Source organism: Bos indicus, chromosome 20, assembly GCF_029378745.1.
Source record: "Bos indicus isolate NIAB-ARS_2022 breed Sahiwal x Tharparkar chromosome 20, NIAB-ARS_B.indTharparkar_mat_pri_1.0, whole genome shotgun sequence".
NCBI lineage: Eukaryota > Metazoa > Chordata > Mammalia > Artiodactyla > Bovidae > Bos > Bos indicus.
This window is the reverse complement of record NC_091779.1, coordinates 70,989,038-71,016,567: the sequence shown is the minus strand read 5'-3', so window position 1 is coordinate 71,016,567 and position 27,530 is coordinate 70,989,038. Positions and strand designations below refer to the sequence as shown.

Genomic DNA, 27,530 nt, shown 5'->3' with positions numbered 1-27,530 from the left:
CCGTCCCCACGACCGTGCTTTTCTGGTAATAACAATCCTTTTTCTGGTAACGAGAGGCCAGCATTTCCGACTGGGGCTCTGGCGTAAACGGAAGCTGCAGAGAGTTGTCTGCGGACGGGACGCTGGAGGACACGCAGGCTGGCCCAGCCCCGGGCGCCGGCTCCAGCCGCGCCGGCCGCCCCCAGAGGGGTGTCGGGTTCCCCGTCTGCCCGACGTCACGGACCCTGCCTGGGACTTGTATTTCTCATCCGGGAGAAGTGGCTGGCGCGGGCAGGGCCTCCGCTCTGCTCAGCACAAAAGCCCTGGGGCGCCCACCCCAGCCCCCACCTTGGAAGCACAGCCTGTGGTCGGGGGGCCTCTGGCGGGTCGGCCTGAACGCCCTTGGGCACAGGGTGGCTGGGCACCTGCAGTGGGGTTAGCCCCAGGCACGGCTGGGAAAGCAAGCAGCGACCTCGATCGGGAGCTGGGACAGCCCGCCCGTCCCCCAGACGGAGGGGGCTCTGCGACCAGAGGCCGGAAGGGAACAGAAGGGGCCGGGGTGTGGGACAGGCCACCGCTAGGTGTACGGACCCGGGTCAGGCGGTGCGGTAGCTACACAGGACGACGTGGAGACTGGGAGACAGCGCCGCGGACACCCCCCAGGCCAGGATGGGCTGCACGCTGCAGGCAGGGCGAGCGCACCGGAAGCCCGGCACCCGGGGGCCTCTGCCTTCCCACCTGCGGCTTCTGGGCACGCTGTAGACGTCACGTGCAACGAGCACAGAGGACATGGGACACACACAAAACACACCACAGACACAGCAGCACACCCCTCAAGCGTCTCCATAAACCCCGGGCCTGGAGGCCGCCCCCAGCACACCGCAAGCCTCGGTTCCCACGGGGGACCACCGTCTTCACAGCTCATCCTTCAACCAAGACTTGCCTGCCTCCCCTCCTGGAGACATGGGCGGGGAGTCAGCCCTCGAGGCTTCCCCAGGGCTCAGGCCCAGCACCATGGAGACGCACACGTGGGGACGAGCGCCTTCCCAAGCAAGGGGCGGCCACAGGTGGGAGGCCTGGACCGGGCCGAGGGCAGCCTTCTCCTCCTCAACCCGCTCCAGCCGAGACCCCTGACTAAAGATCAAAGAGTGCTTCCTGGCTCCCCTGGTGGCCCAGGGGTGAGGAGCCACCTGCCAAGCAGGAGACACGGGGTCCAGCCCTGGGCTGGGGGGCCCCACGTGCCAAGCAGGAAACACGGGGTCCAGCCCTGGGCTGGGGGACCCCACGTGCCCTGGAGCAGCCAAGCGCGTGGCCCTGGAGCCTGAGGTCCGCAGCAAGAGGAGCCACCACAATGAGAAACCACTGTTCGCTGCGACAGAGAAGACCCAGGCAGCAACAAAGACCCAGCACGGCCCAAATAAAACACGGAACACCCCCGCACAGAGATCAGGGTCGTAATTAAAGGAAAAATCCAATGTTTCCACCTGAGGGGTCACCTGTGTTAATCACTCTCACTTCTGGACAGCGTCCACTTTCATCTCTCAAGGGAGCAGCAGGTTACAACTCCTGTGTGCACAAAGCAGTCCCTGCACGAAGACCTCTAGAGCCTGAGCCCTCCGTTCACATGGGGACTCTGAAGGGCGGGGGTCCTCCTGGGGCCTGGACCCCGCTCCAGGCTTGCAGCCCCATGCTCACTCTGCTTGTTCATGATGACGGGGACCCAGGACCAGCCCAAGCAGAGGGAATCCCAGGGGCCCTGAAGCATCCATCCTCCTGGGGCGGGTCCCCCGGTGCCCCCGAGGGTCCAGCGGCCTTCAGGCCATGTGACAAGGGCGCCCCCGATGCAGATCAGGTGTCTGGGGCCAGGCCGGCTGGGAGGGCAGCCCCCACCCTGCCATCCCCAGGCCGGGGCGCTCAGGACAGGCAGCCCCACGGGTTAACCTGCTCTAACGGGCAGGCCAGGCTCGCATCAGACGTCTAATCACAGAATGGCCTGGAGACTGTGGGGCGGACCCCCCACCGCCCCCAGCAGAGCTGGCCCCTCCGTCTGTCCGTTCCCCCTCGCCTGAACAGCCCGCCTCAGTTCACAGGCGGGGCCCCCTCAGAAGCCCCCCGCGTGCCACTGCTGGGGCTCACCCTGCATGCTGACCCACCCCACGGCCTCCACCCTTTCCACTTGCCCTGCATCTGGTTTCCCCTCACCAGTTTTGATGCCCCACTGATGGCTCCACGAGATGCAAACTGAACCGCGAATCAGTAAACGTGAGTGGGGACTAGGGACATGTGGAACGCAGGGCTCCAGACTCGGGGCGGGAAGTCTGCACGGCACTCTGGCTCCTGCTCCCGGAGGAGACTGGGCGTCCCTGTCATGAACACAGCAGGGCCTTCCACAGGGCGTGGGGGGTGGCTGGGACCAGGTGGGGGCAGAGCCTCTGTCAGAGCCCTGCCCGCCGAGGCCCCGAGGGCAGCAGCTCCTCCACCTCCATGTTTGGGGTTCAGCATGAGTCTCGGGAAAGGCCCCAAGGCTCAGGGCCAGAGGCACTCCTGAGGGTCAGCTGGCCCACGACAGCCCCCTCCTGCCACCAAGCATGGGCGGCCTGCACAGGGGGCACTCAGCCCTCCCGGGGGCGCAGGGCACCTCCAGGACTGTGGCCCCACCTGCCGACCTCGTGTGGAGCCCGACCGGCCACTCCCTGGGCTCCCCGTACGGCCACGGCCCCCACGGCGGGCTCTCCTCCACGTCACCCGGGGCTGGAACCAGGGGTTTTAGGTCTCCCGACACCGAGTTAATGAGCGCCCCCTGCCCTCCATGCTCTGTGGCCAGGATTGACGCTGGATCTGAAATCCAGGGCCTGGCCACCAGTGCATGCCCGAGGGGCACGGGCTGAGAAGGAGCACCCTGCCATCAGGCCGGAGAAACAGAACCGCTCGAGCCCAGGGGCTCCGCTGCTCTCACAGCAAGTCTGGGGCTGAAACAGTAACTCGTTCTGCAGCAAAGACAGAGGAAACGCCGAGAGGAAAGCAGAGGCTAAGAGCCACCCACAGCCCTCCCGCCGACACCGCCTCCGGCACGGGAATCTCCCCCAGCGTCTGCTCCTGGAGGGCCGGCCAGCCTTCCCACCTGGGGCTCCAGTGGGAGATGGACACTCCAGCCCACAGCTGGGAGCCGTGAGGGGGGCAGCAGGTGGATGGGCTCCAAGCCCCCCAGAGCCTCTGCGGGGGGGACAAGCCCCGAGCCCCCAGAGCCTCCGCGGGGTGGATGGGCCCTGAGCACCAGAGCCTCCGCGGGTCTCCCTGACCCTCACTCTTGGCCTGCGAGGCCCCCGTGCCATCTCAGGGAGGACCAGATGCTGAGACGCCATTTGCCAGGGGCCTGGCCGGGTGACCCCAGGTTGGCAGATTCAGTCTCTGTCCTGTGCACCCAGCCCTTCTGCCCCACCCCGAGCTGACCCCACCACCGACACAGCCCCCCTGCCAGAGCTACAGGCAGCGTCGTCCCACCCCGGACCACGGTACAGGGCGGGAAGCGGGCCTGGCACCCTGCCCCCACCTGGGAGTGCCCTCCACAGGCGTGCGCCTGGCATCTGGCTGGCCGCCTGGAGCCAGCGCCTGGCGGGCGGGGGAGCTCGGCGTGGAGAGGTGGGCAGGGCCAGCTCATGGCACCTCCAAAGAGCCCTCGTGAAAGGACACTCATTCCCGGGGGCATCCTGCCACCAGCACCCTGGCATGACCAGGAATGAGCCAAAACCCACAGCAGGCAGCAGGGCCACGGGGCAAGGCACACTGGCCCAGCTGTGTCCTGCTCACCGCCCTCTAACCCGCCACCGCCAGCTCCCACGCTGTCCCACAGAGCCCAGGGACAAAGGTGCTCCTCAAAACACGAAGGGCGGGATGGACTCAGAGAAAGACTCAGGAAGGCTCCGGGGCGGGAGGACCGAGGCCACGGCCACCCCGACAGTCGGGCTGCAGACACCCCCTGCTGAGACGGGGCGGCTCTGGGCGTCTCGGCTACAGAGAGGCGCCAACACAGAGGAGCAGCCAGATACCCGGGGTGTGCACAGACGCATGGTCAGCACACGCGTGTGGGACGGGGCACAGCTGGGCCCTCCAGAACAGAGTGTGTTCCAGGGACTTTCCTCTCATCTGGACACGACCCCGCGCCGGGCGGTGAGGGCCACCGGTGGCCTCAGGGAGCATGGCTCCCCGCCACCCCTCCATCACGTGGGTGCCACGCCCTCTCCGGCCACTCCTTTCTCGGGGACCCGCGGCTGTGATCCCAGCCTAGGTGGGGCACAGGGCCAGCGCAGCCAGAGCCGAAGGCGGGAGTTGGGCACCCCAGCGGCCTCCCGAGGCGGCTCCCGTTACCGGCTCAGGCTCCATCTGGCTGCGGTCAAGACCCCACTCAGAGAGAGGAGGAAACCCAAGAACCACCTGGGGCTCCTGTCCTCTGATGCTGGCTCCACACAATCCCTCCCCAGAGACCGTCCCATCCCGCGAGCCTCCTGAGAACGGGGCCTAACCCAAGGGCCACCTCTGGGACAGGCCGGCTCCAGAGCAGGAGAGTAGGCAGGGTGAGAAGCCTCAGCAAGATGCGGGGTCTCTGAGGGGCCTCCTGACCCCCCAGGGGACAGCCCACTCCGGGGAACACCTGAGAGACGGTACCCTGGGGGACAGCCGTACGCTAACCGCGTGCAGATCCCAGACAGGCTTGGCTGCAGAGCAGCCTCAGGCAGGGCAGAAGGGGGCGGCCTGGCTGCGAGGGGCAACCACAGGCCCGCAGGCCCGTCCGGCTCCCCGCCCAGCACACGGCCCGAGGACAACCCAAGCCCAGGAAACTCGCGCAGGGTCACGGGTCCCACCCCGGCCACGTGAAGCTCAGAAACGGAGCTTACACCTCCCCCAACTCTGTCCTCAGTAGAAAGCACCCCAAAAAGAGGAAACGGACACGCAGCGGGGCCCCGCCTCTGGGCCCAAGCAGGGACGTGGGCAGCTGGCCCGCACAGACGCCTGAGGCCCCAGGCAAGACCCAGCACCGACGGCTCCCAACCACCCTCCAGGGGCACGGCTGCAGACCCCCACCCCCCGCCAGCCACAAGGGCACCTGGACAGGGCACTCACCGGGGCTCCTTGCAGCGGGCTCCGGGCCCAGCACAGCGCGGGCCGCCGTGGATGGGGGAGCGGCCATGGATGGGGGAGCCAGGGCGTCTCATTCCTGGGCTGGTCCCACTGCAGCACAGCTTATCTGCACAGACCAGGCCTGGCTCTCGGGGGGGTGCCCGCTTTCTCATGAAAGAGACGTGTTAACCCTTCATTCTCTGCTCTCTCTGCAGACAGCGCTGCCCCAGGCCCCCGAGCAGGCAGCCCACGGCGGCCGCCCGCCGCAGCCCGCAAGGCCCCAGGCCCAGCTGCCATGCCCGGGCGCCGTCTACTCCTGCCAGGCCCCAGACCTGGCCTGGCCTCCGTCTCATGGGCCCCGGGGTGGGGGGTCTTCCCCCTCGAGCAGAAGGCAGTGGCTGCAGAGACCACAGCCCATGCTCACCGCTGGACAGCAGCCTGTGCCCTGAAGCCTCCCGCATGTGCGGCTGGGGATGGAGACCCTGGGGGCGGCCGGTGGCACACGTCCACCCCCAGCCTGTGCCTCCGATTCCCACCCTGAGCCCGACCATGGGCCCGGGAAAGATAGCCCCGCATGAGGCCGCAATCCCCCTGCGCAGCAGTGCAGGCCGACCCAGGGGTCACCCGCCCAGGCACCAGGACCTGCCAGGGTCGGCTCGCGACTATGGCCGCTGGGCAGAGCCCCATCCCCATGAACAGGTTCTCCGGGAGGCAAGATGTGGAGGGCAGCTCCCTCGCCCACCGTGTCCGGCCTGGCAGACACCTCTGGCCACCCCAGGTGCTGCTGCATAGCCTGTGACACCCTGAGCTGCAGCAGATCAAGACCCTGGGGTGCCACGACCCTGATGGGTCCACAAGCTCATCACTGTCCCCGCCCGGCCTCCAGCGCTGCAGTGAGTCTCCCCCATTCCCTCTCCTCCAGGCAGAGCTTACCAGCCCACCACCTGCCTCCACGCAGGGGATGTGGTGTGCTCAGTCGCTCAGTCGTGCCCGACTCTTTGCGACCCTGTGGACCGTAGCCTGCCAGGCTCCTCTGTCCATGGGATTCTCCAGCCAGGAATACTGGCGTGGGTTGCCATTTCCTCCTTCAGGGGATCTTCCCGACTCAGGAATCGAACCTGAGCCTCTTGTGTCTCCTGCGTCGCAGGCTGGTCCTTTACCACTGAACTTCCCTGGTGGCTCAGACGGTAAAGAATCCGCCTCCAATGCAGGAGACCTGGGTTCAGTCCCTGCGTCAGGAAGATCCCCTGGAGGAGGGCATGGCACCCAACTCCAGGATTCTTGCCTGGAGAATTCTGTGGACAAAGGAGCTGGGCGGGTTGCAGTCCCTGGGATCACAGAGTCGGACACAACATAGCACTTCACTTTCTTTCCTGTCTTTCCCTTCCCGCTAGCTCTGCCTGGGAAGCCCAAAACAGCAGACGTTTAGAGTCAATTACTTGAGTCCCCTCCAGTCCCAGGGTGAGAAGGGGACCCCGCTCTCCAACAGGCCTTGGGGCGCCACCAAGCAGCAGGCCCCCGGGGTTGGAGCAGCAGTGGGTCCCTTCAGCCCAGCCCACTGCCCCACCCAGGTGATGGGCAGAGGGGCGGCGAGCCTGGCCACAGAGGCCCCTCCATGCACACACCCCGCTGGCCTCCGGGGCCCCTTCTTCCCTGATGGAGCCCATGGAGCACACAGGCACCCCTCTGCCCAGGGCTGCCAGGGACCTACACACAGGGCAGTGCTCCAACCAGCACCCCAGACACGCACAGACACGCACAGACACACACAGACACACACAGACAGACACACACAGACATACACAGACAGAGACACGCACAAGACACACACACAGACACGCACAGACACAAACAGGCACGCAGAGACACGCACAGACACACACAGACACACACAGACACACACACACACAGACACGCACAAGACCCACACAGACACGCACAGACACAGGCACGCACACACGCAGGTCTGCAGGGCTCGGCAGAGAAACTCAGAACGCTTCTCCCGGTTTCCAAGAAAAGGACCCGTGGCCTGGAGGTGGCCCCAGAGCCTCAACAGGCACGGGGAGGCCAGGATGCAGGCCGCCCGCCCCATGAGCATCCAGGCCTGGGCTGTCCTGCGCCTTTAAAGATGGAATTTGGCCCTCCCACCCCCTCCATCCAGCATCACAGACTCCCTGAGTGAGGTCCAGAGCCCAGACCGCCCACAGAGATTCCCACGGCGGGGGTGCCGGACACGGGCCAGGGTCAGCCCTTCCTGCTCAGAGTCCGCAGCCCTTCCTTCCTGGAGCCCGGCGACGGGGCAAGGCTGCACGCCTGACCCGAGGGACAGAACCCACAGGCTCATCTCAGGCCCCTGCGGCTGAGCTCACGTCCTTCGCCTAGCCAGCCCGTGGGAGCAGCCCCTGGAGGGCTACGGCCACACGGGGAAACGGGCAGCACAGAGCCTGCTCCCCAGACCCCTCAGTCCCAGCAGGACCCCAGATGACGCCCCCAGGGCTTCCAGGGTCGGCAGCTCGGGCTGCCTTCGCAGAGGTCAAGGAAGCCCCCAGGTGACCCTCAGGGCTTGAGCCACAGAGCAAGAAATTACAGGAAAGGCATCCAAAGAGGAAGAGCCAGGAAGGAAAGGGAAGTGAGAGCGGAGCTGGGGGAGGGGAGAGTCCGGGGGGAGACGGGCGGGACCCCCTCTGTGGGGGCTGGCGGGGTCCGGCGAATATCCGGGAGCGCACACAACACCTCCCAAACATTGGACGCCCCCCCCACCACTGCCCGCAGGCCTCCCCCCCAGCTCTAAACCCCAGGCCTGCCAACCCGACTCAGCCAAGGTCACAACAGCAGCAGCAGCGCAAGGTCAAGACTTGGGTGTCGGCCACCGCGCCCCAGTGGAGGCCCGGGCCTCGGACGGCCAGAAGCGGGCCATGGCTTCACACACTGACCACAGGGCCCCACGCAGGCCTGGCCAGGAGCGCAGGGGAGCGCAGGAAGCAAAGGCAGCCTGGGCCGGCCTCCACGTGTCACGGGCTCACGCACCAGGCCCGTGGGCTCGGGTGGGCAGACTTGGGCTGGTCCCACGGCCGCGTCAGCCAAGTAGGCGCAGAAGTGAGCCCGGCCCCTCCAGGGGCAGCCCTCCCCCAGCCCTCAATTTCCAGCATGCTCCAGCTCGGGAAGGCCTCCCTGAGCTTGTCTCACCAGCACCATCAGGAGGCCCAGCCGGAAAGCCAGGCGCCTCCTCAGGGGTTCAAGGGCCAGTCACAGAGTCGGGAAGGATCTTCAGTGACCCTGTGATGAGTAGGCGAGGCCCTAGGCTGGGCCAAGGGGGCAAGGACCCCACACATGGGCCTGCGAGGGGCTCCACCAGCAGTTCCCTGCTGCAGGGTGGGCCCCTCAACAGCAGAACGTGAGCTGTTTCCCAGCCGCCCCATCACACTGGCCATGCCTTGGCCACCATCACAAGGCCTCTCTGGGCACCACTGTGGGCTGACGGCTTCGAGCGGACTCTGAAAGGCAACAGCACGCCTGCCTGCAGAGCCACAGGGGCTCTGCCCAGAGAACCAAGGCCCCTGCTGCCGTTCCTCCAAGGTAACGCGAGTGAAGACAGAGAAGCCCCGGGCTCAGTCCTGTGCCAGCTCGTTCAAGGCTAGGGTCAGCTCAGACCCCGGAGGGCTTGTCGACAGGCACGCGAGATGCCCACACGTGGTGTTTGCCAGGGCCCCTGCCTCTGAACACGCAAGCAAACGCGATGCTGGACAAGCCCAAGGCAGGGGCTGAAGTGGGCTTGGCAGAGAAAGCAGGAGCCTCAGACCCAGGGTGGGCAGGGGGCTCGCGGGCCCCTGCAGCCATGCCCAGGTCTGCAGACAGCCACTGAGGCCTGCCTGAGAAGGGGCCAGCGGGTGGGGGGGTGCCCTCCTGGGGGGCGGCAAGGGTCCCCTGAGGACCCGATGGCTCCTGGGGGCCAGGGAGGTGCGGCTCACCTGGGAAGGCCGCTGGCCCCCTAGCCGGAGCCGCGGCTGGGGAGGCTGGGCTCAGGGACTCTACCTGCAAGTCCCGCCTGCTTTCCACCGGACAGGCCGCTGGAGCCCTGCCCAGTCCCATACCTCTGTGCAGAGGAAAGCAGGCAGACCCTGAGGGAGGGGGCAGGACCCTGCGGAGCCGCCCTCACCGGCTGGGATGGCGCACAGCCCCAGGAGGTACCCGGCCTCTTGTCCTGGAGGCGGCTCGAAGGACCTTTCGCCTGCCCTGGCGTCACCGTCTTTCCTGCCTGGTCACCTGCTCCCTGATGCTGCAGTAACCCCAACTTCGACAGGGGCTGAGCCCAGAGATGAGGCGGCGCCCTCGGGTGATCCACCCACCAGCTGTAGGGAAGTCGGGGCCTGGAGCCCCCGTGATGGAGAAGCAGGCTGGGGATCCCCACCCCACAGAGAAAGTGAAAGTGCCAGAGACCTCCGGGCTCCAGAAACACAGGGGCAGGAGGACCCGGGTCTGAGCAGCTCTGTGGGGGGCGATGGCGGCCTTTCTCCGCCCGGCAGGGACCTGCTGTCCTTCCAGCGCAGGACCCCACAGGGCAGTGGGCCGGTCCTCCTGGCAGCTTATCTGCCTGGCGGCCCTTTGCCCCAGAGCGAGCGGAGCGCAGTGGAGCAGAGGCGGCCGGGAAGGAAGCAGGCAGGCACTCCGCCCCCCTCGGCCTCTCCGGGGGTGGAGGTCACACCAGGTCACCTGGGGGGCCTGGGGACGCTCTGGAAGAGACCCTCCTCCGTCTCCACAGCTACCTAGGGCGTCTCGCACCTCCTCACGACCCCTCCCCAAGTGGGGAAAAAAGGTGCTTTCTGCGTCCCGGGCCGGGGCTGCGTAGGGGAGGGACATGGGGGCGCGGCATATGCGAGCCCACGGTCCCTGAAGCCTTCGCCCTGCGCCCCCACCACGAAGCTCGGGCAGCGGGCCGCGGCAGGCAGGAGACGGGGCGGCGAGAGGGGAACTGCAGGGGCAGGCAAAGTGGTGGAACTAGCGAGGAGTGAGAGGAACCGGCGGGGCCCGGGAACGGGGCGGAGAGCAGCCCCACGGCCCTTCTAGGCGCGCCGTCCGCCTCCCCGCCCCGCGGCCGCCCCTCCTCCCGAGACGCCCTCTCCTCCGGCCCCGGCCTCCCCCGCGCGCCCGCCGACCCGCGCAGCCGGGCCTCCGCCTTTGTCCCGCGGGCAGGTGCGGCCGCGCTCACCCAGGCTCGGGCAGTCGGGCTCGCCGCCCTCGGGCGGGCCTGGCGCCTCGTTCGGCTCCGCCGCCTCCTCCTGGGCGCCGTCCGCCCGCGCCTCCACGGGCACCACGGTGAAGTTGGTGGGCATGGCGAGCCCGGAGCTCCGGCCACTCTACGCTCCCCGCTCGGCTCCGCGCGCCCGGGCGCGGCTCCGCCCGCTCCCGCCGACGCGGCCGGACCAGGGCGCAGGGGCGGGGTCCGCGCGGCCCGCCCCCGGCCCGCCCGCCCCACGTGACCGCACCTGCCGGCCCGCCGGCCCCGGCGAAGTTGTGTGCCCGGAGCCACGCCGGGCGCCCTCCACCGAGAACCCTCCCCCGGCCCGCGCGCGGGGGCCGCCGCCGCCTCCGGACCCCCGGCCCGCCCCGCCCCAGCGGCTGACTTTCGGTTCCGGAGCTGCCCGCTTTGCCAATGTCCGGCGCAGGCCTCTGCCCGCTCAGCGCCCTCGCTGCCAGCCCGCTGCCCGAAGCTGGACCCCTTCCGGCCTCACGGCCCCCTCACCCGAGAGGGCGTCTCCCCTCCCCGCTGCCTGACTCACCCAGAGCTCGGGTTAGGGAAGCACTTCCCGCGAGCAGAGGGCTCAGTCCACAAGGGACACGGGCAGGACACAGGTCGCCAGGCGCTCCGCCGCGGGCACCCGCCCACCGGGGCCCCAGGCCCATCCCTGCCGGCTCAGGGAGCCCGCCCTGCCCGACCCTGGCGGTGTGGTCTGGGGAGGCCCCTGGGAAAGGGAAGCTAGGGCATGAAGGGCACAGGTGGGCTGCCAGACCCAGGGTGCCACCTGCCAGGTGGCCTCCAAGCACCCTGTAGTCTCTTAAAGACACAGAAAATCTGGCAACGGCTGAAAGTCCATCGAAGAGAAAGGAGTTCAGAGTTGCAGCGGCGGGGTGCAGCGGGTCACCCCAGAAACGTTTTTACAAAAATGAGGTGAAATGTAGGTGGTGTGGGCAGCGAGGTCGGGGCACTGTAGTGGGTCAAGCAGGCCCAGATCCTGTTTGAAAAGGCCTGGGGTTGCTCCTGGCCTCCAGCAGGAAAGTGAAAGTGTTACTTGATCAGTCTTGTCTGACTCTTTGCTAGGGACCTTATGGGATTTTCCAGGCAGGAATACCAGAGTGGGTTGCCATGCCCTCGTCCAGGGGACCTTCTGACCCAGGGGTTGAACCCAGGTCTCCTGCACAGCAGGCGGGTTGTTTACTGAGGCCTGGGGTTGCTACGGGCCTTAGCCAGGAGGCTTTATCTTGATCTCTGTTCAGGCATCTGGCTGTGCATTCCCCTGCCTTGGGTTCTTGTCAACATCCAAACCGCAGAGAGCCAGGCCCAGAAAAGCTGATCCCCATGGAAGACGAGAGAAGCAGTGAGGCGGTCTAGAGTCCCACCCCGGCCCCGGATCGCTGGGCCCACTGGGAAGGCTCCCCTGTCTCCCACCCCTACCCGGCACCAGCCCTCTGAGGAGGGGGTACAGCTGACCCAGCCACCCCCGCAGCCCAGCCTGTGCAGAGGGGCTCTGCAGGCCTGTGGAAGGGGCCGGCGTGTCAGATGGCAGAGGCCGGCCTTTTTCAGTGTCAGCGGGCTTCCAAATGCACTTCCTCGTTCCTCTCTGCTCCCTAGGAGCAGAGTCCCTACTGGGACAATACTGTCAGCCGGTGTGCCCCTGAAACTGGGCAAACGCTCAGTTACAATGAGGCTCCCAAACACAAAGGCAGTAACTCCTCGAGGTGACCTTCGAAGTATTTAGTGATTGAGGAGAAGGAGAGGACTCAACACGAAAAAGCCAAGCCGAGGCTCAAGCTCCGGGCTGCGGATGGTGCTAGGCGGCTGTCCACCCCCCTGCAGGTCAGGGAGGGTCCCCAGACATTCTCTGGGAAGGGCCAGCTCCCTGGGGAAGATGACACCACGGATGCGGGGCTGAGGGGTGGGGGCAACAGACCCTCTCCTGCCACCCACGAGGACCCTGCACAACCGTGGCTCAGAGAGGAGTCGCCCCTGCCCGATGCCTGGGACACCCCCCCAACAACACACACACCAAACCAGCCCGGGGCCTCCTCCAGACAGCAAGTTCCCCGCCTGGAGAGAGCGGCAAACCCAAGGGCCGACCCCAGCCCCTGCCAGCAACCTCTGGCCTCAGTTTCCTCATCTGCAAAACCGAGGGGTGGACCTCCTGGCAAGCTCCCGAGGCCACCATGAGCTGAGACCCGCCCAGGCTGTGAGGAGGCTGGCAGGCCTCCTGCCCTCGGGGCCCTGCCAATAAAACTTACCCCCCAACCCGTGCCCACAGGCAGCAGTAACTTGGGGTGGCAGTCGGTGCTGAGTCTGCAGAAGCCTTTGTCGGTGACCCTGCATCCAACCCCCCCACACACTGTGACCCCAAGTCCAGGCCCCCCACCTGGGGGCTCCCCTTCGGGGACCCAAGTCCGGCCCACTCAGGAGCCCTGCATTTCGAAGCCTGGGCCAGCGCCCTGGCCCCAGCTGGCTCTGGGTCCCATGGAACAATGCCTGGCTCCTGAATCACGTTGTTGCCACCTGAGAAGCAAACAAAACCCAGCCCTCTTTCCAGGTGAAAGGGCTGAAGCGGGGTGGTGGTGGGGGTGGGGGGGGCGTGTGGCGGGCAAGGACCGCACAGGGGCACATGTGGGTCCTTGCACGTTCCTGTCGGTTTGGGATTTTTTCAAACTAAGATAGCTTTAGAGCTCTCGGTAAATAGATTTCCTTTTTTCAGTATATGTAAAAGAGACAAACATCAAGGACCTACTTACATAGCACAGGGAACTCTGCTCAGCGTCTTGTAATACACCATAAGGGAAAAAATCTGAGAAAGAATGTGTGTGTGTAATTGAACCACTCTGCTGGGCACCTGAAACCACACAACTTTGTGAATCAGCTAGATGTCCAGTGAGACAACGGAACAGACAACAGACGCGCCTGTTTCCAAGGGGCCTCGCAGGATCCTGGACGCTGTCTCCACGCCCTCCGTGTCCCCGGGGAGGCCCGCCCCCCCTGTCCCCGCTGAGGACGTCAGCTGCCTCCTGGCTGAGTGGCCAGCTCATCCTGGTGCCTGGATGTCCCAGGCCCGCCCACCCTGCCCTCGGCCTCCGGGAACAGGGCGCACGCAGCAGTGGGCGGCACCTCCCTGCAAAGTCCCTGGTGGGTGGTGCTGAAGACCAGCAGACCCCTGAGACCTGGCGGAGCGGAGGAAAGGAAGCCCAGAGCCTGAGCGCTGGAGGCTGGGAGCCAGTCGCAGGGCAGACCATCCGGGAGACCCCCACGGGGCCGGCGGGGCATCTCACCTCCCACACCCAAGGCTGGGGGGCCCTCACACCAGCGGGCAGTACCCTCCTCACCCTTATTGCGACCTCACCCCCAGGACTCCTGAGTTAGAACAACCGAGGGCTTCCCACTTCTTTTAAAGCCCAAGACGCATCCTGTCCTCTAACTCCACAAGTAGCCTCTTTTCAATGAATCTCGAACAAACGTTCGCCGTCAGCTCTGGGAACAGTCCTCACGGGCTCCGGCCAGGGTGGGACGCAGGTGGGGTCGGGGGAGCACAGCCTCGGGTTCCCGGTTCCTGCCCACGTTCCACCAAGGGGACCCAGAGCCCCTGATGAGAGAGCGGCATCCCCACCCTGAGAAACTCGGCCCTGTAATCTGAGGACTTTGCAAAGAGCTTTCCAAACCCTGCAGAGAAGGGATGGGGGCGGCAAAGAGAAACACTGGGCCTGGCCGGGCCCCACGGGATTCTTGGCCCTCCGCCCGCAGGACATTCGGACGACTGGACAAGCTCAGCTGCCAGCCAGGGCCTCGGAAGGCCACTCTGGGCGTGATGGACCCTGAGATGGGGATCCCCCCACCGGGAGAGGGTGGGCCTGGGCGGAGATGGGACTGGGTGGGACACGGCCCAGAACAGGCCGGGATGGGGCTGAACTGAGCTGAAACCCCCGAAGATGCCGGCCATTTCTGGGGGTCGTTCCAGCAGGTTTATTGGGAAGAGGGTCAGGGCTGAGATCTGCCAGGGGGCAGAGAGGGAGGGTCTCAGCTGCCCGGAGCCCCAGGGACCACAGCCCCCATGGCTGTAATTCTCCAAAAAGGAGAGGGGCCACAGCGCTCTCAAAGGGGGTGCCCACTGCCCACCTCAGGAGGGTCCCGGGAGGGTGGGGCCGCACATGACACCCGGTTCAGCAGGCCGGCCCCGCCACTCTTTCGTGAAACCATATCTGGCCTGTGAGACCCTCCCTGGGAAAGCACAGACGCTCGTCTGGACCTCAGACTGCAGACAGGAGCTAAGAGGTCCCAGGCAAGCTCGAAGAAGTCCTGCCCGATCCACAGGATGCTCCAAGTCTCACCACGACGCTGAGGGTCGCACCTCTGACAACACGGCGCTTTTCAAGCAGTGGGACCCGGGGCTGCAAAGGCCAGTCCTGTGGTCACTGCAGGCCCCGCCCAACCCTGTCCTGGGGCCCCAGAGGGGCCTGGAAGCCCGGAGCCCTCATCACCCCGGACCCCGACCCCCTGAGGGCCGTCAGCCCCGCAGGGACCCTGGGAGCAGCCCCCGCCCTCGGCCATGCCCATGTGTGATGCCACCTCCCACCCAACCCGGTCTGCAGCTCCCGTCTCGTCTCACCCTCGGGCCAGCCACCAGGAGCAGAGGCGACGCTCAGGGCCTCGGGGCTCTCAGCCCAGTCTCTCAGCCCCCTGCCCCCCTCTGCCATCTCCGGGCAGATCCCAGCCCCCTGCACGTCCACGCACCCCCAGCCCAGGCCCGGGAGGGCTCGGGGCGAGGTCAGGGCACAGCCGCCCTCGCCGGACTCTCAGGGGAGTTCCCGGGTGGGCCGGCACCAGCCTCCTGTGCCAGGATGGGGTGTGAGGCTGGGGAGCTTGACAGGAGTGTCAGCTTCAAACTCTGGAGCCCCTGACCTCCCTTCAGGCCCAGCGGCTCCCCTTTGCTGCTCGGTCCTCCATCCCAGCCCCGCCTGCAGGTGGTTCCCAACAGCAGTCCTCCTAAAGGGCGTCGGGTTCCACACGCGGCACTGGGTCCCCTCAGGACCTTCCTGTTGATGCGGTGACCAGGCTCCCGTCTCACCCCTCAGAGCGCCGTGGGTTCCCTTAGGGCTGCGGGCAGCCTGGCCACCCAGCAGGCTCCCAGGACACCCCGTGGGGTGGCTCCGGGGCTCACCATCAGAGAGGCCCCAGGCCTGCAGCCTGAGCTCAAGGCTGGAAAACACAGACATGCTTAGTCGTATTGGACTCTGTGACCCCATGGGCTGTCCACGGGATTCCCCAGGCCAGAATACTGGAGTGGGCTGCCATGCCCTCCTCCAGGGTCTTCCCGACTCGGGGTTCAAACCCACATCTCCTGTGTCTCCTGCACTGACCTGAGGGTCCTTTACCACTGAGCCTCCTAGGAAGCTCACACAGGAGTGGAGGCTGGGGACTCTGTCATGACCTGGGACACTTTTCACGAGAGGACCCTAAGTGGTCACTGGGGACAGTGACCACCTCTGTGCTCCACAGACACGGCTGGGGTGGGAAAGTGGGTGCGGAGCCCATGGCAGCCGCGGGCTGGGCAGCCAACCCAGGCCTGGGCGGACCCTGGAAGGACCTCCCGGCAGAAGGACAGGCACCATGCAGGCGAGGGCGGGGCACGGGGCTACCTGACGGGCAGGTGTGCAAACCACGCTCTGTCACCGCCCAGAGACTCCACAGTACTGTGTGGGCCCACAGACACCCCAGGTGTTCCCAGCAGCAGGCCGGTCGGTCCACTGCAAGCAATGCACGAGTCCTGCCAACAGCGACCAGCGAGCAGGGAGCGGGCCCATGTGGTGGGCTGTGTGAGGCGGGGAGGCAGAGGGGGCCGCACCATCCTGCCCGCGTGACAGCGGGAAGGAGGACCAGCAGCCGGCACGGACCGCTGCCGGGACAGTGAGCTAGACAGGGCTGGGTGGGGCTCCAGCGTGGACTGGGGTGAGCAGCCCTCACCGGAGGAGAAAGACCATCAGACCCTTTACCATCTGAGCCCCCAGGGAAGCCCCCTGCTGGGCAGGGCCCCACAAATACTCTGCGGTGTTCATTCACATAAACGCGTGGTTAAGTAACCACTACCACCGTCTCCATATCTGGGACTTTCTCATACTGCAAAACTGAACTTGTCTCCCTTAAACGTCAGCTCCCACCCCCTCCCCGCCCCAGGGACCTGCCACCCTATGCTCTGCCTCTGGGGGGTCTGACTATCCAGGCCCTTAGGCGGGGACTTGCTCAGTGCCTGTCCTTTGACAGCAGAGCCTAGAGGGCCTTCCACGCTGGGGCCTGTATCAGAAGGTCTTTTTTGTTTTTTGTTTTTTTTAAATTATATTTATCTATTTATTTCGCTGCTCTGGGTCTCAGTCGCAGCATGTGGGATCGGGGTTCCCTGACCAGGATCAAACCCAGGCCCGCTGCTTTGGGAGTTCGGAGTCTCAGTCACTAGATCACCAGGGAAGTCTCAGACGTCTTTCCTTGGGAGGCGGAATCCCATTCCAGCGTCTAAATGGGCCTCACTGCTTTATCGGTCAGCCGTTGACGGACACCTGGGTTCCTCCCACCTCCTGATCACTCCCTTTACTCCGTGCTCCCTGTACAGGGTCGTGGGGAACACTTTCCAGGGTCTGTGTCGAGTAAACACGAGCATTTAAACTATGCTCCCTGCGGGTACGGGGTCACACAGAGGTGCACACACGTGCACACAGCCCCCCAGAAGGAGACAGGAGGCCTCTCAGTGGCCAACTCTCACCCACAGACGGGGGTACCGACTCTCGTGGGACACTCCTCTGGACCTGCTGCGTCTGGTGACATGCAGTGGAGACAAAAATACCTCACAATCTTTTAAATGAAACAGCTGCTGCAGCCCGCAGATAAGCGGGCCACCCTCGAGTGCCCAGGGTGGTGATTTCTACCCTATTATTACCCACAGCCCAGATACCGAGACTGGGACCTGCCCCAAGGTCATGCCACCCGTCCTGGGCCCAGGGAGAGGACTGCAGCCAGGCTGGGGGCCACACGTGGCTCCAGCCGAGACTCCCGGACGTGAACCTCTGAGGGACGCTTGTGTGTGTCGGGGGTGGGGGGCGCGGGGACACACACAGGCCCGGCTGTGGCCAATTCTGCTAACCATTCCCCACACGGGCTGAGCCGTCACCCTGAGTTTCAAACTTCAGATCTGCTCTGGCAAACTGAACCAAACCCACCTCTCTTCTTGGCTTTCTTTGATTCCGTGAGGAGAGAGAGAAGGGAAGTGCGTTTGATGGACAGTCTCTGGGTTGGACAGCTATCTCTCAGCTTAATGACCTCATTCAAACCTTAAACGCTGGGCTCGAGTCACGTGAGCGCGGAGAGGGCTGTGCTAGCTCGTACATCCCGCCTCTGTCTACAGAGAACAGCTTTTTGTATAAAAGCTGCAAGCCATTAATTTCTATTTTCTCACAGCAATGAGTTAAAAATACATTTTAAAAATAAGCTCTGATTGCCGCCGAAGTTTGCCAAGGTCACACAGGCCTCAGACTCAGAATCCACCAGCTCAGGCTGTGCCCCAACACAAGATCCAGGTCCTTTGAGAGACAAGCTTGGCGGGTCAGACCCTGTGATATGAGGGAACGCCCGGAGGAAAACAAAACCCAGGGCCAGACCATCTAATTGCTGAGGAGAAAAGGGATGCAGGACAGGAAGGGGAACCAGAAAAGCCCCGTGACTGCAGCTTGGGAGGGGTCACAGGAGGGGCCAGGCCAGAGGGGACGGGGTCACAGGAGGGGCCAGGGTCACAGGAGGGGCCAGGCCGGAGGGGAGGGGGTCACGGGAGGGGCCAGCCCGGAGGGGAGGGGAAGAGAGTTTCAGGCTCCCTGGGACAGCAGCTCCTCCGGGTTCCCACGCCAGCAAGGACGGGCATCGAAAGGAAAGACACCCCACCCCCAGTGTTCACTGCAGCGCTGCTCACAGCAGCCAGACACGGAAACAGCCCAAGCGTCTGTGGACAGAGGAACGGATAGAGACGTGGCCCGTAAGACAACGGAATGCCACTCAGCCGTTAAAGCAGACGGAACAATGCTGTTCGCAGCAACGTGGACGGACCTAGAGACGGTCGCACTCAGCGCAGCGAGTCAGAGAAAACGCACGGCTTACATGTGAGTCTAAAAAAAGCCACAAATGAACTTACTTACAAAACAGACACCGCCCCCCCATCCCAGACAAAGAAAACTGAGGGTTCCCAAAGAGGAAAGACGGGGGCACACTGGGGGCTGAGGATGAACCGACACCCGCTGCGGAATAAACACCACGGCGCCCGCAGCCGCTGTCTCAGGGAGGGTCACAGCCTGACGGGTGGGGTGGAACTGACGTGATGAAGCCGCAAGAAAAGAAAGGACCTCGGCTGGCGTCACAGAAGCCAGGGACGCCTGCTTCCAAGGCCTGCGTTATTCCCCTGCCCCGGAACCAAGTGATTCAGAGGCAGAGACGCCAGCTGTCGTCAGAGGTCGGGGACCTGGGCTGTGCCCTGTCATCCGACCCCTGGGCCGTGGGCCTGCGGGTGGGGCTCAGCCCACTGGGGGCAGGGCGGGGAGGGGAGGGACGTGCTCGCTGGGGCAGCCCAGGGCACGGGACTCTGCTCTCCCCTGAAAACCCAAGAAGCCTCTGGTGTTACCTGATGACTTCCTTTCTGGATGTGATTGAGAAAAAAGGGTGAAAGTCACTCAAAAGTGCACCAGTTCGGTTTACAGGAGTCTCGTCTCATGACTCTCTGCTGCCCCACCAAGGTGGCTGATTCGGCAGCTCCGGAACCCTGCAGAGGCCCCAGCGCTGGCTTCAGCCAGGTCCGGCAGGGCCCCGGGTGAGGCTGACTGCGGGGAGGTGCCCCCTCGCCGAGCACCAAGGTGGGCGCCGGGGGAGCTTCACGGGGTAGGAGAGCAGGCAGGGGGCAAGGGAGGTCGGGAGGGCTCAGCTCAGGGCTCCCACGCCCAGGAGCGGACACTCCAGGCCCAAACCTGCCCAGTTTTCTGCCTGGTGCCCCCAAGTCAGGTGAGAGGACGGGGAGAACTTCCACTCGCCCCGAAGCTGCAGCCTCGGACACACGTGGACCTCAGCCAGGAGAGGCTCCCAGGGAGGAGGCCAGGGAGGCGGAGGACAAGGGCCACCAGGGTGACGAGGGGGACAGGAGGGGGCATACGGCCCAGCCTCGGGGGGGCGGAGCTCAGAAGGACCCTGAACAAAGGGGGACCCCCAGGCAGCCGAGGGGGCCTGAGGATGGGCACCACGGAGCTGGCAGGAATCTGTCCAGGGAGGGTGGTCTGGGCAGGGACTAAGGTGGACGTGGGGAGACAGCCCGAGCTGAGTGGGGGCAGCCGGATGGGAGAGGGTCTGGGCGTGAGGGTGTGTGGCGGGCTTGGAACCTGCTGGAACGCCTCTGCCTCCTGGCCTCCTGGCAGGATCTGAGAGGAGCCAGGATGAGCGGCAGAGGCCCAGGAGGCCCACAGACAAGGCAGCTCCCCCATGGGACATGGGCCGGAGGCAGAGCTGGGGCAGCAGGCCCAGGTACAGCCCGGGGCCCCCTCGGTGTCCTCTGCGCCCCTGCTGGCCTTCTGTTACTCGCCCGACAGTCACCGGGAGGCCCAGGGGCCTGCACCCTGCCCTCCAGCGCCGTGGCCCCACTGAAGGACTGAAGAGGAGGCCAGTGTTGGCTCCACTCGGGGAAGGTTCTGGAATCTCCGCTCCCCTCCCCTCTCACCAGGCTCCAGCACGGGTGAGCTCTGAGGACCCGGTGCTCAGCGAGGTGCACGCGTCCCGGGAGGACAGACCCTGCAGGGCTCGCTCACACCGGGGCCCAGAGGAGTCGGGCTCCTGGGGGGCGGGGGGTGGCGGGCGGGGGTGGGGAGTCAGTGTTCACGGGGACGGCTCTGCAGCCGCACAGGACGAGGGGTCACAGGGAGGTGGTGTGACGGGGCTGTGCGCTGAGAAGTTTCGGGTGGTAAACGCCGGGTCGCGTGCGTCTCAGCACAAACAGGAAGCAAGGCTCGTACACAGCGGCAGGAAGGGCTCGGGTCTGCTGGGTGAGGAGCCCACGTGTGGCCACAGAGGCCACGGGAACCCGGCGCACAGACAAAGGTGTGTGCACACGTGTGTTACCAGCAGGCCCTGTGAGCGCAAACCTCAATCTCCCTGAGGGGGGTCGCCAGAGTCCAGGTTCCAGCTTGAGTGGCCAGAAACTGCCCCCCCCACACACACACCCCTGGACCTGCCCCAGGGCGGGGCGGCAGGCCAAGCAGGGCCCGTTAACTCAGCCGAGGGGCTGCGAGAATCTTAGCTCACAACGTGGGGAGGTCCCTGCTGCCCGGAGGACAGGACAGGGTGCACAGGTGGTCAAGAGAAGGGGCCGGTGGGGCCCCAGGGACCCTGGTCAAGCCAGGCAGGGTGCGAGCCACGTCTGGAACGGCCACGGGAGCCACTGCAAGGGGCATCAGGTGTGCCTGGCAGGCAGGCAGGCAGAGAAGAGAGGCCACAGCTCCCGCTGCCAGTGGGGGGGGCCTCTGCAGCCCCCAACTTGGAGCCAGGCCACAGGTGAGCCTCCAGGCCCAGATGGCTTAGCGCAGGGCCAGCTGGCCATCCCAGCCCTCAGTCTGCTCCTGGCGGCCTCCCCAGAGGGTCCCTGACCCCAGGCTGGCTGCACAGTGGTGGGAGGAGCTGTACCCAGGCTCCTGACCCCCAGCTGGCCGCCCCCAGGGTGCCCGGTCTCCCCCAGACGGTCGTCTCACTGCTGACGCGGCCCGTCCTGTGGGAGGCTGGCCTCCTCCGCTCAGGACATTCCCGTTCAACCCTTCCTGAGGCCCTGCCTGTCAGACCAGGACCAGCGCAGCCCCTACAGATATATGGACACACACACACATGAACACAGACACACAGAGACACACACACACACACAGACATGCACATAAATACAGACACATGGACACACACGGACACTGACATGCAGAGACAGATACGCAGATGCACACACAGACATGCAAATACAGACACAAGGACACATGCATGAACACAGACATGCAGACACATGGACAAAGACACACACAGACAGACACACACGGACAGAGAGACAGACGTGCAGACACACACACACGGACACACAGACATGCAGATACAGACAGACACACGGACACACTCATGAACGCACACATAGACATGCAGACCCAGACAGACATACACATGGACACACAGACATGCAGACACACAGAGACACACAGAGACACACACTGGTCTCCCATATGGACCCACAGGTGCACGCACAGTGACCCGGGCCTCGCTCTTGTATCCCTGCGGGGGTGCCCGGCGCCAGCCTGGTCTGCACTCACCGCAGACGTCCTCCCCAGGCCTCTGCTGCCCAGGGCAGGGAGACGGTGGGGCAGGGCGGGCTGGGCAGGCCAAGCATCAGGGGACGCCAGGGCAGGGCTGTGCCCTTGGGGCAGGTGGGGGCCTGGGGCAGCCGGGAAGGAGCCTGGGGGGAGCAGGATGATGGGAGGCCCAGCAGCAGAGCCCCCACCCCACCCTGGCATAGGGGCCGGCGGGAGGGCGAAAGCAAAGGGCACTTGCATCTGAGGGGTGTTTCCTCCACTTTGTGAACCTACAGGCAAAAGAAGAATCCCTCCCCAGGCCCACAGGCCTCCCCTGGGACCGTAGGGTCGTGGCCGGAGCCGTGGCCGTGACTGTGACCCCGATTGGCTGGTGAAGGCAGCCTCTCATGCCCCTCTGGGGCCTGTTTGGTGGCTGAGCTGATGGCGGCGGTGGCTTCTGACTCTGCATCTGCAGGGGTTTCCCAGGAACAGAACCGCAGCCCCAGTCACGAGGAGGCCCGGGACCTGGGCGACATCAGCTCAGAGTGAAAGAGAGACAGGCTGGCGTGGGCCATCCAGCAAGCCCACGGGCAGGCGGGTCCTCCAGGCTGGCGGTCACCCTGGCTCCCCTGCTGTCTGTTAGGCGGGTCTCCCACAGGGGCTGACGCCCCAGGCCCAGGCAACACCCCGCAGGTTGTGTGCTGGTGCCTGCAGCGGCAGGGACTTTGCTCTGGACTAAGTGCCACTCAGCAGGGCCAGCACTGTCCCTACATTTCCACCCTCCTGGGCCCCCTGGAGCTCACTCTGCTTCTACCGCAGGGCTGTCTACCCCACAGCCGTGGGGGCTACGTGCTCCCCTCCGGAAACCTAAAAACAAGCCAACGACAGAAGCATTTCAGTCCCGCTCCGCGTGGAGCCCCATCACTGGTGCAGAGACTCCAAGGGCAGGGCGGCCAGCTCACAGGTGACCACGGTGCTTGGCCTACGGCCTCTGCCACCGCCAGCCCAGAAGCCAAACCACAGCCTCAGCAGCGACGGGCCCTGGTAGTCACTGACGCGCCTTCCAGCTCAGGACCAACCACAGGGGGCCCAGGGCTCCTCTCACCAACCTGGGGGGACGCCCCCTCCCAGCCCCATCGGTTTCCCCGGCTGTAGCCGGGTCAGGACACCTGAGCCCCCCTCAGCTGGGATGCCCTCTCCCCTTCCCTCCCTCCCAAACGAGTGCCACGGCGGGGCCAACTCCCTCGCCCCGGGAGCTCCTCACTCCTGTGCACAGCAAGGCCTCTGTGCTGCTGTGCTTGGTGGACAGCGGCGGCCGAGGCCCTCTTCCTGCCAGCGGCCCTTGCAGCCAAGCCCCGCCTCCTGCCCCCTTCCATTCGAGAGCATCCTTAGGACCCCAGGTCAGGGGCAGGGAGAGGAGGCCGGGCCCTGAGATCTGAGTTGTGGCTCCCGTGCCTGAACCAGGACCCCGCACACAGCAGGCAGCCCACCCCCAGCGGCATTTCTGAGACCAGCAGCATTTCCCACCCCACACATCACCCACCCTGCCTTTAGGTTGGGATGATCCCCAGGTTGAGGTTTGTGAAGTCCAGGTAGACACTGCTCTGGGGAGAAGCCGGGGCACCATTCTCCACGTGGTGGCCCCGTGGCGCTGGGCACCTCTGCTACCTCGGGCAGTCCGAGGCCCTCCTGCCACCCTCGCCCACCTTGCTCATGTCCCCATGGCCCTGCCTGACCCTTTTGGACCTTCGGTGACCACTCCCAGCCTCTGGGGCCAGTGAAGTTGCCCCCAGGGTCAACCAGTTCAGTTCAGTTCTGTCCATGAGTCATGTCCGCCTTTTTGTGACCCCACGGGCTGCAGCGTGCCAGGCCTCCCTGTCCATCACCAGCTCCTGAACGTGTGGGGGCCCCTCAAGGACTGCAAGCTGCAGTGGGGCCACTCCCTTGTGGGGGGCTTCTCTTGATTCGAGGGCCTTCAAGGGGGACTCTCCTGCCAGCAGCCCCGGCCACACGGGAGCAGGGGTGGGGGGGAGCCCAGCCGCTGGCGGGCCGCACGCTGCGGTCAAGTCTGCTCCGGGCAGCGGGCCCCAACTCAGGTCCCCGTTTCTGCGGGCTCCTCAGTCACCCCTCAGTCCACTACAGGACACGGCCATCCCCTCCGCGGGGTCCAGGGCCACTTCCTCCTCCTCCTGGGGTAAGCAGACAGGCTGAGGGGAGGGTCCCTGGAGAGAGAACCAGGCTCTGGGGACAGAAGACGAGCCATGTGGGGCCTGAGCTGCTTTGTCCTGAAAGATGATGCTGTGAAAGTGCTGCACTCAATATGCCAGCAAATTTGGAAAACTCAGCAGTGGCCACAGCACTGGAAAAGATCAGTTTTCATTTCAATCCCAAAGAAAGGCAATGCCAAAGAATGCTCAAACTTCCGCACAATTGCAGTCATCTCGCATGCTAGTAAAGTAATGCTCAAAATTCTCCAAGCCAGGCTTCAGCAATACGTGAACCGTGAACTTCCTGATGTTCAAGCTGGTTTTAGAAAAGGCAGAGGAACCAGAGATCAAATTGCCAACATCCGCTGGATCATGGAAAAAGCAAGAGAGTTCCAGAAAAACATGCATTTCTGCTTTATTGACTATGCCAAAGCTTTTGACTGTGTGGATCACAATAAACTGTGGAAAATTCTGAAAGAGATGGGAATACCAGAACACCTGACCTGCCTCTTGAGAAATTTGTATGCAGGTCAGGAAGCAACAGTTAGAACTGGACGTGGAACAACAACAGACTGGTTCCAAATAGGAAAAGGTGTACGTCAAGGCTGTATATTTTCACCCTGTTTATTTAACTTCTATGCAGAGTACATCATGAGAAACGCTGGACTGGAAGAAACACAAGCTGGAATCAAGATTGCCAGGAGAAATATCAATCACCTCAGATATGCAGATGACACCACCCTTATGGCAGAAAGTGAAGAGGAACTCAAGAGCCTCTTGATGAAAGTGAAAGAGGAGAGTGAAAAAGTTGGCTTAAAGCTCAACATTCAGAAAATGAAGGTTGTGGCATCTGGTCCCATCACTTCATGGGAAATAGATGGGGAAACAGTGGAAACAGTGTCAGACTTTATTTTTTCGGGCTCCAAAATCACTGCAGATGGTGACTGTAGCCATGAAATTAAAAGACGCTTACTCCTTGGAAGGAAAGTTATGACCAACCCAGATAGCATATTCAAAAGCAGAGACATTACTTTGCCAACAAAGGTCCGTCTAGTCAAGGCTATGGTTTTTCCTGTGGTCATGTATGGATGTGAGTTGGACTGTGAAGAAAGCTGAGTGCTGAAGAATTGACGCTTTTGAACTGTGATGTTTGAGAAGACTCTTGAGAGTCCCTTGGACTGCAAGGAGATCCAACCAGTCCATCCTAAAGGAGATCAGCCCTGGGATTTCTTTGGAAGGAATGATGCTAAAGCTGAAACTCCAGTACTTTGGCCACCTCACGCGAAGAGTTGACTCATTGGAAAAGACTCTGATGCTGGGAGGGATTGGGGGCAGGAGGAGAAGGGGACGACAGAGGAGGAGATGGCTGGATGGCATCACTGACTCGATGGACATGAGTCTGGGTGAACTCCGGGAGTTGGTGATGGACAGGGAGGCCTGGCATGCTGCGATTCATGGGGTCGCAAAGAGTCTGACACTGAACTGCTTTGTCATTGAAGCCTGAAGGCAGGCTTGCCCTGGGGCGGGTCTCAGTGATCAGTGATCTTCAGGGAAGGGAGAGAACAGGAACAAAGGGAAGAAACAATGGTTCAGCATAAAGCAGTCTGAGCCCCTCCCGAGGGCCCAGCCTGGGGCAGGGAAGGATGGTGTTGACAGGGGTGACTTCCATCAGCTCAGGCCTGGTGTCTGTGGACTCTGCCCCAGTTCTAGGCTGAGTTCTTTGCTCAGGCCCCTTCATGAATGTGCCTGTGCCCTTAGTTTAAAGCACCCCCAGTCTCGTTGTTTGGGGGAGACCCCTGGGGTCCTCCTCACTTGCTGTAACACTATAACCTTCCTCTCCCACCCTGTGACTTTTTGCTCACACCCACCAAGAGGTTCCAGGTGTTCAAGCTGGATTTAGAAAAGGCAGAGAAACCGGAGACCAAATTGCCAACATCCACTGGATCACAGAAAAAGCAAGAGAGTTCCAGAAAAAACATCTACTTCTGTTTTATTGACTGTGCCAAAGCCTTTGACTGTGTGGATCACACCAAACTGTGGAAACTTCTTCAAGAGATGGGAATACCAGACCACCTTACCTGTCTCCTGAGAAATCTGTATGCAGGTCAAGAAGCAACAGTTAGAACTGGACATGGAACAACAGACTGGTTCTAAATAGGGAAAGGAGTACATCAGGCTGTATATTGTAACCCTGCTTGCTTAGCTTATATGCAGAGTACATCATGCGAAATGCCGGGCTGTATCAGTAACCTCAGATATGCAGATGACACCACCCTTATGGCAGAAAGTGAAGAGGAACTAAAAAGCCTCTTGATTAAAGTGAAAGAGGAGAGTGAAAAAGTTGGCTTAAAGCTCAACATTCAGAAAACTAAGATCATGGCATCCGGTAGCATCACTTCATGGCAAATAGATGGGGAAACAATGGAAACAGTGACAGACTTTATTTTGGGGGGCTCCAAAATTTGGAAAACTCAGCAGTGGCCACAGCACTGGAAAAGGTCAGTTTTCATTTCAATCCCAAAGAAAGGCAATGCCAAAGAATGCTCAAACTACCGCACAATTGCACTCATCTCACACACTAGCAAAGTAATGCTCAAAATTCTCCAAGCCAGGCTTCAGCAATACGTGAACCATGAACTTCCTGATGTTCAAGCTGGTTTTAGGAAAGGCAGAGGAACCAGAGATCAAATTGCCAACATCTGCTGGATCATGGAAAAAGCAAGAGAGTTCCAGAAAAGCATCTATTTCTGCTTTATTGACTATGCCAAAGCCTTTGACTGTGTGGATCACAATAAACTATGGAAAATTCTGAAAGAGATGGGAATACCAGACCACCTGACCTGCCTCTTGAGAAACCTATATGCAGGTCAGGAAGCAACAGTTAGAACTGGACATGGAACAACAGACTGGTTCCAAATAGGAAAAGGAGTACGTCAAGGCTGCATATTGTTACCCTGCTTATTTAACTTATATGCAGAGTACATCATGAGAAACACTGGGCTGGAAGAAGCATAAGCTGGAATCAAGATTGCCAGGAGAAATATCAATCACCTCAGATATGCAGATGACACCACCCTTATGGCAGAAAGTGAAGAGGAACTCAAAAGCCTCTTGATGAAGGTGAAAGTGGAGAGTGAAAAAGTTGGCTTAAAGCTCAACATTCAGAAAATGAAGGTTGTGGCATCTGGTCCCATCACTTCATGGGAAATAGATGGGGAAACAGTGGAAACAGTGTCAGACTTTATTTTTTCGGGCTCTAAAATCACTGCAGATGGTGACTGTAGCCATGAAATTAAAAGACGCTTACTCCTTGGAAGGAAAGTTATGACCAACCCAGATAGCATATTCAAAAGCAGAGACATTACTTTGCCAACAAAGGTCCGTCTAGTCAAGGCTATGGTTTTTCCTGTGGTCATGTATGGATGTGAGTTGGACTGTGAAGAAAGCTGAGTGCTGAAGAATTGATGTTTTGAACTGTGGTGTTGGAGAAGACTCTTGAGAGTCCCTTGGACTGCAAGGAGATCCAACCAGTCCATCCTAAAGGAGATCAGCCCTGGGATTTCTTTGGAAGGAATGATGCTAAAGCTGAAACTCCAGTACTTTGGCCACCTCATGCGAAGAGTTGACTCATTGGAAAAGACTCTGATGCTGGGA

At 62.8% G+C, this 27,530-nt stretch overlaps 1 protein-coding gene across 5 annotated transcripts in view; it reads right to left on the bottom strand.

Moving 5' to 3' along the window:
- Window positions 1–27,530, bottom strand: part of SLC12A7 (solute carrier family 12 member 7) — a 65,320-nt gene that overhangs the window by 27,970 nt on the left and 9,820 nt on the right. For 2 of the 5 annotated variants that reach the window (XM_070774899.1, XM_070774900.1), the window contains exon 1: window positions 10,301–10,505. The exons of 2 other annotated variants lie outside the window; for them this stretch is intronic. In XM_070774899.1, the coding sequence (XP_070631000.1) occupies window positions 10,301–10,424 (124 nt within the window). In that variant the 5' untranslated portion in view covers window positions 10,425–10,505. Of the gene's footprint in view, window positions 1–10,300; window positions 10,506–12,588; window positions 12,689–27,530 lie in introns of those variants that run through there. One more of the 5 variants, XM_070774901.1, reaches the window with a different exon arrangement.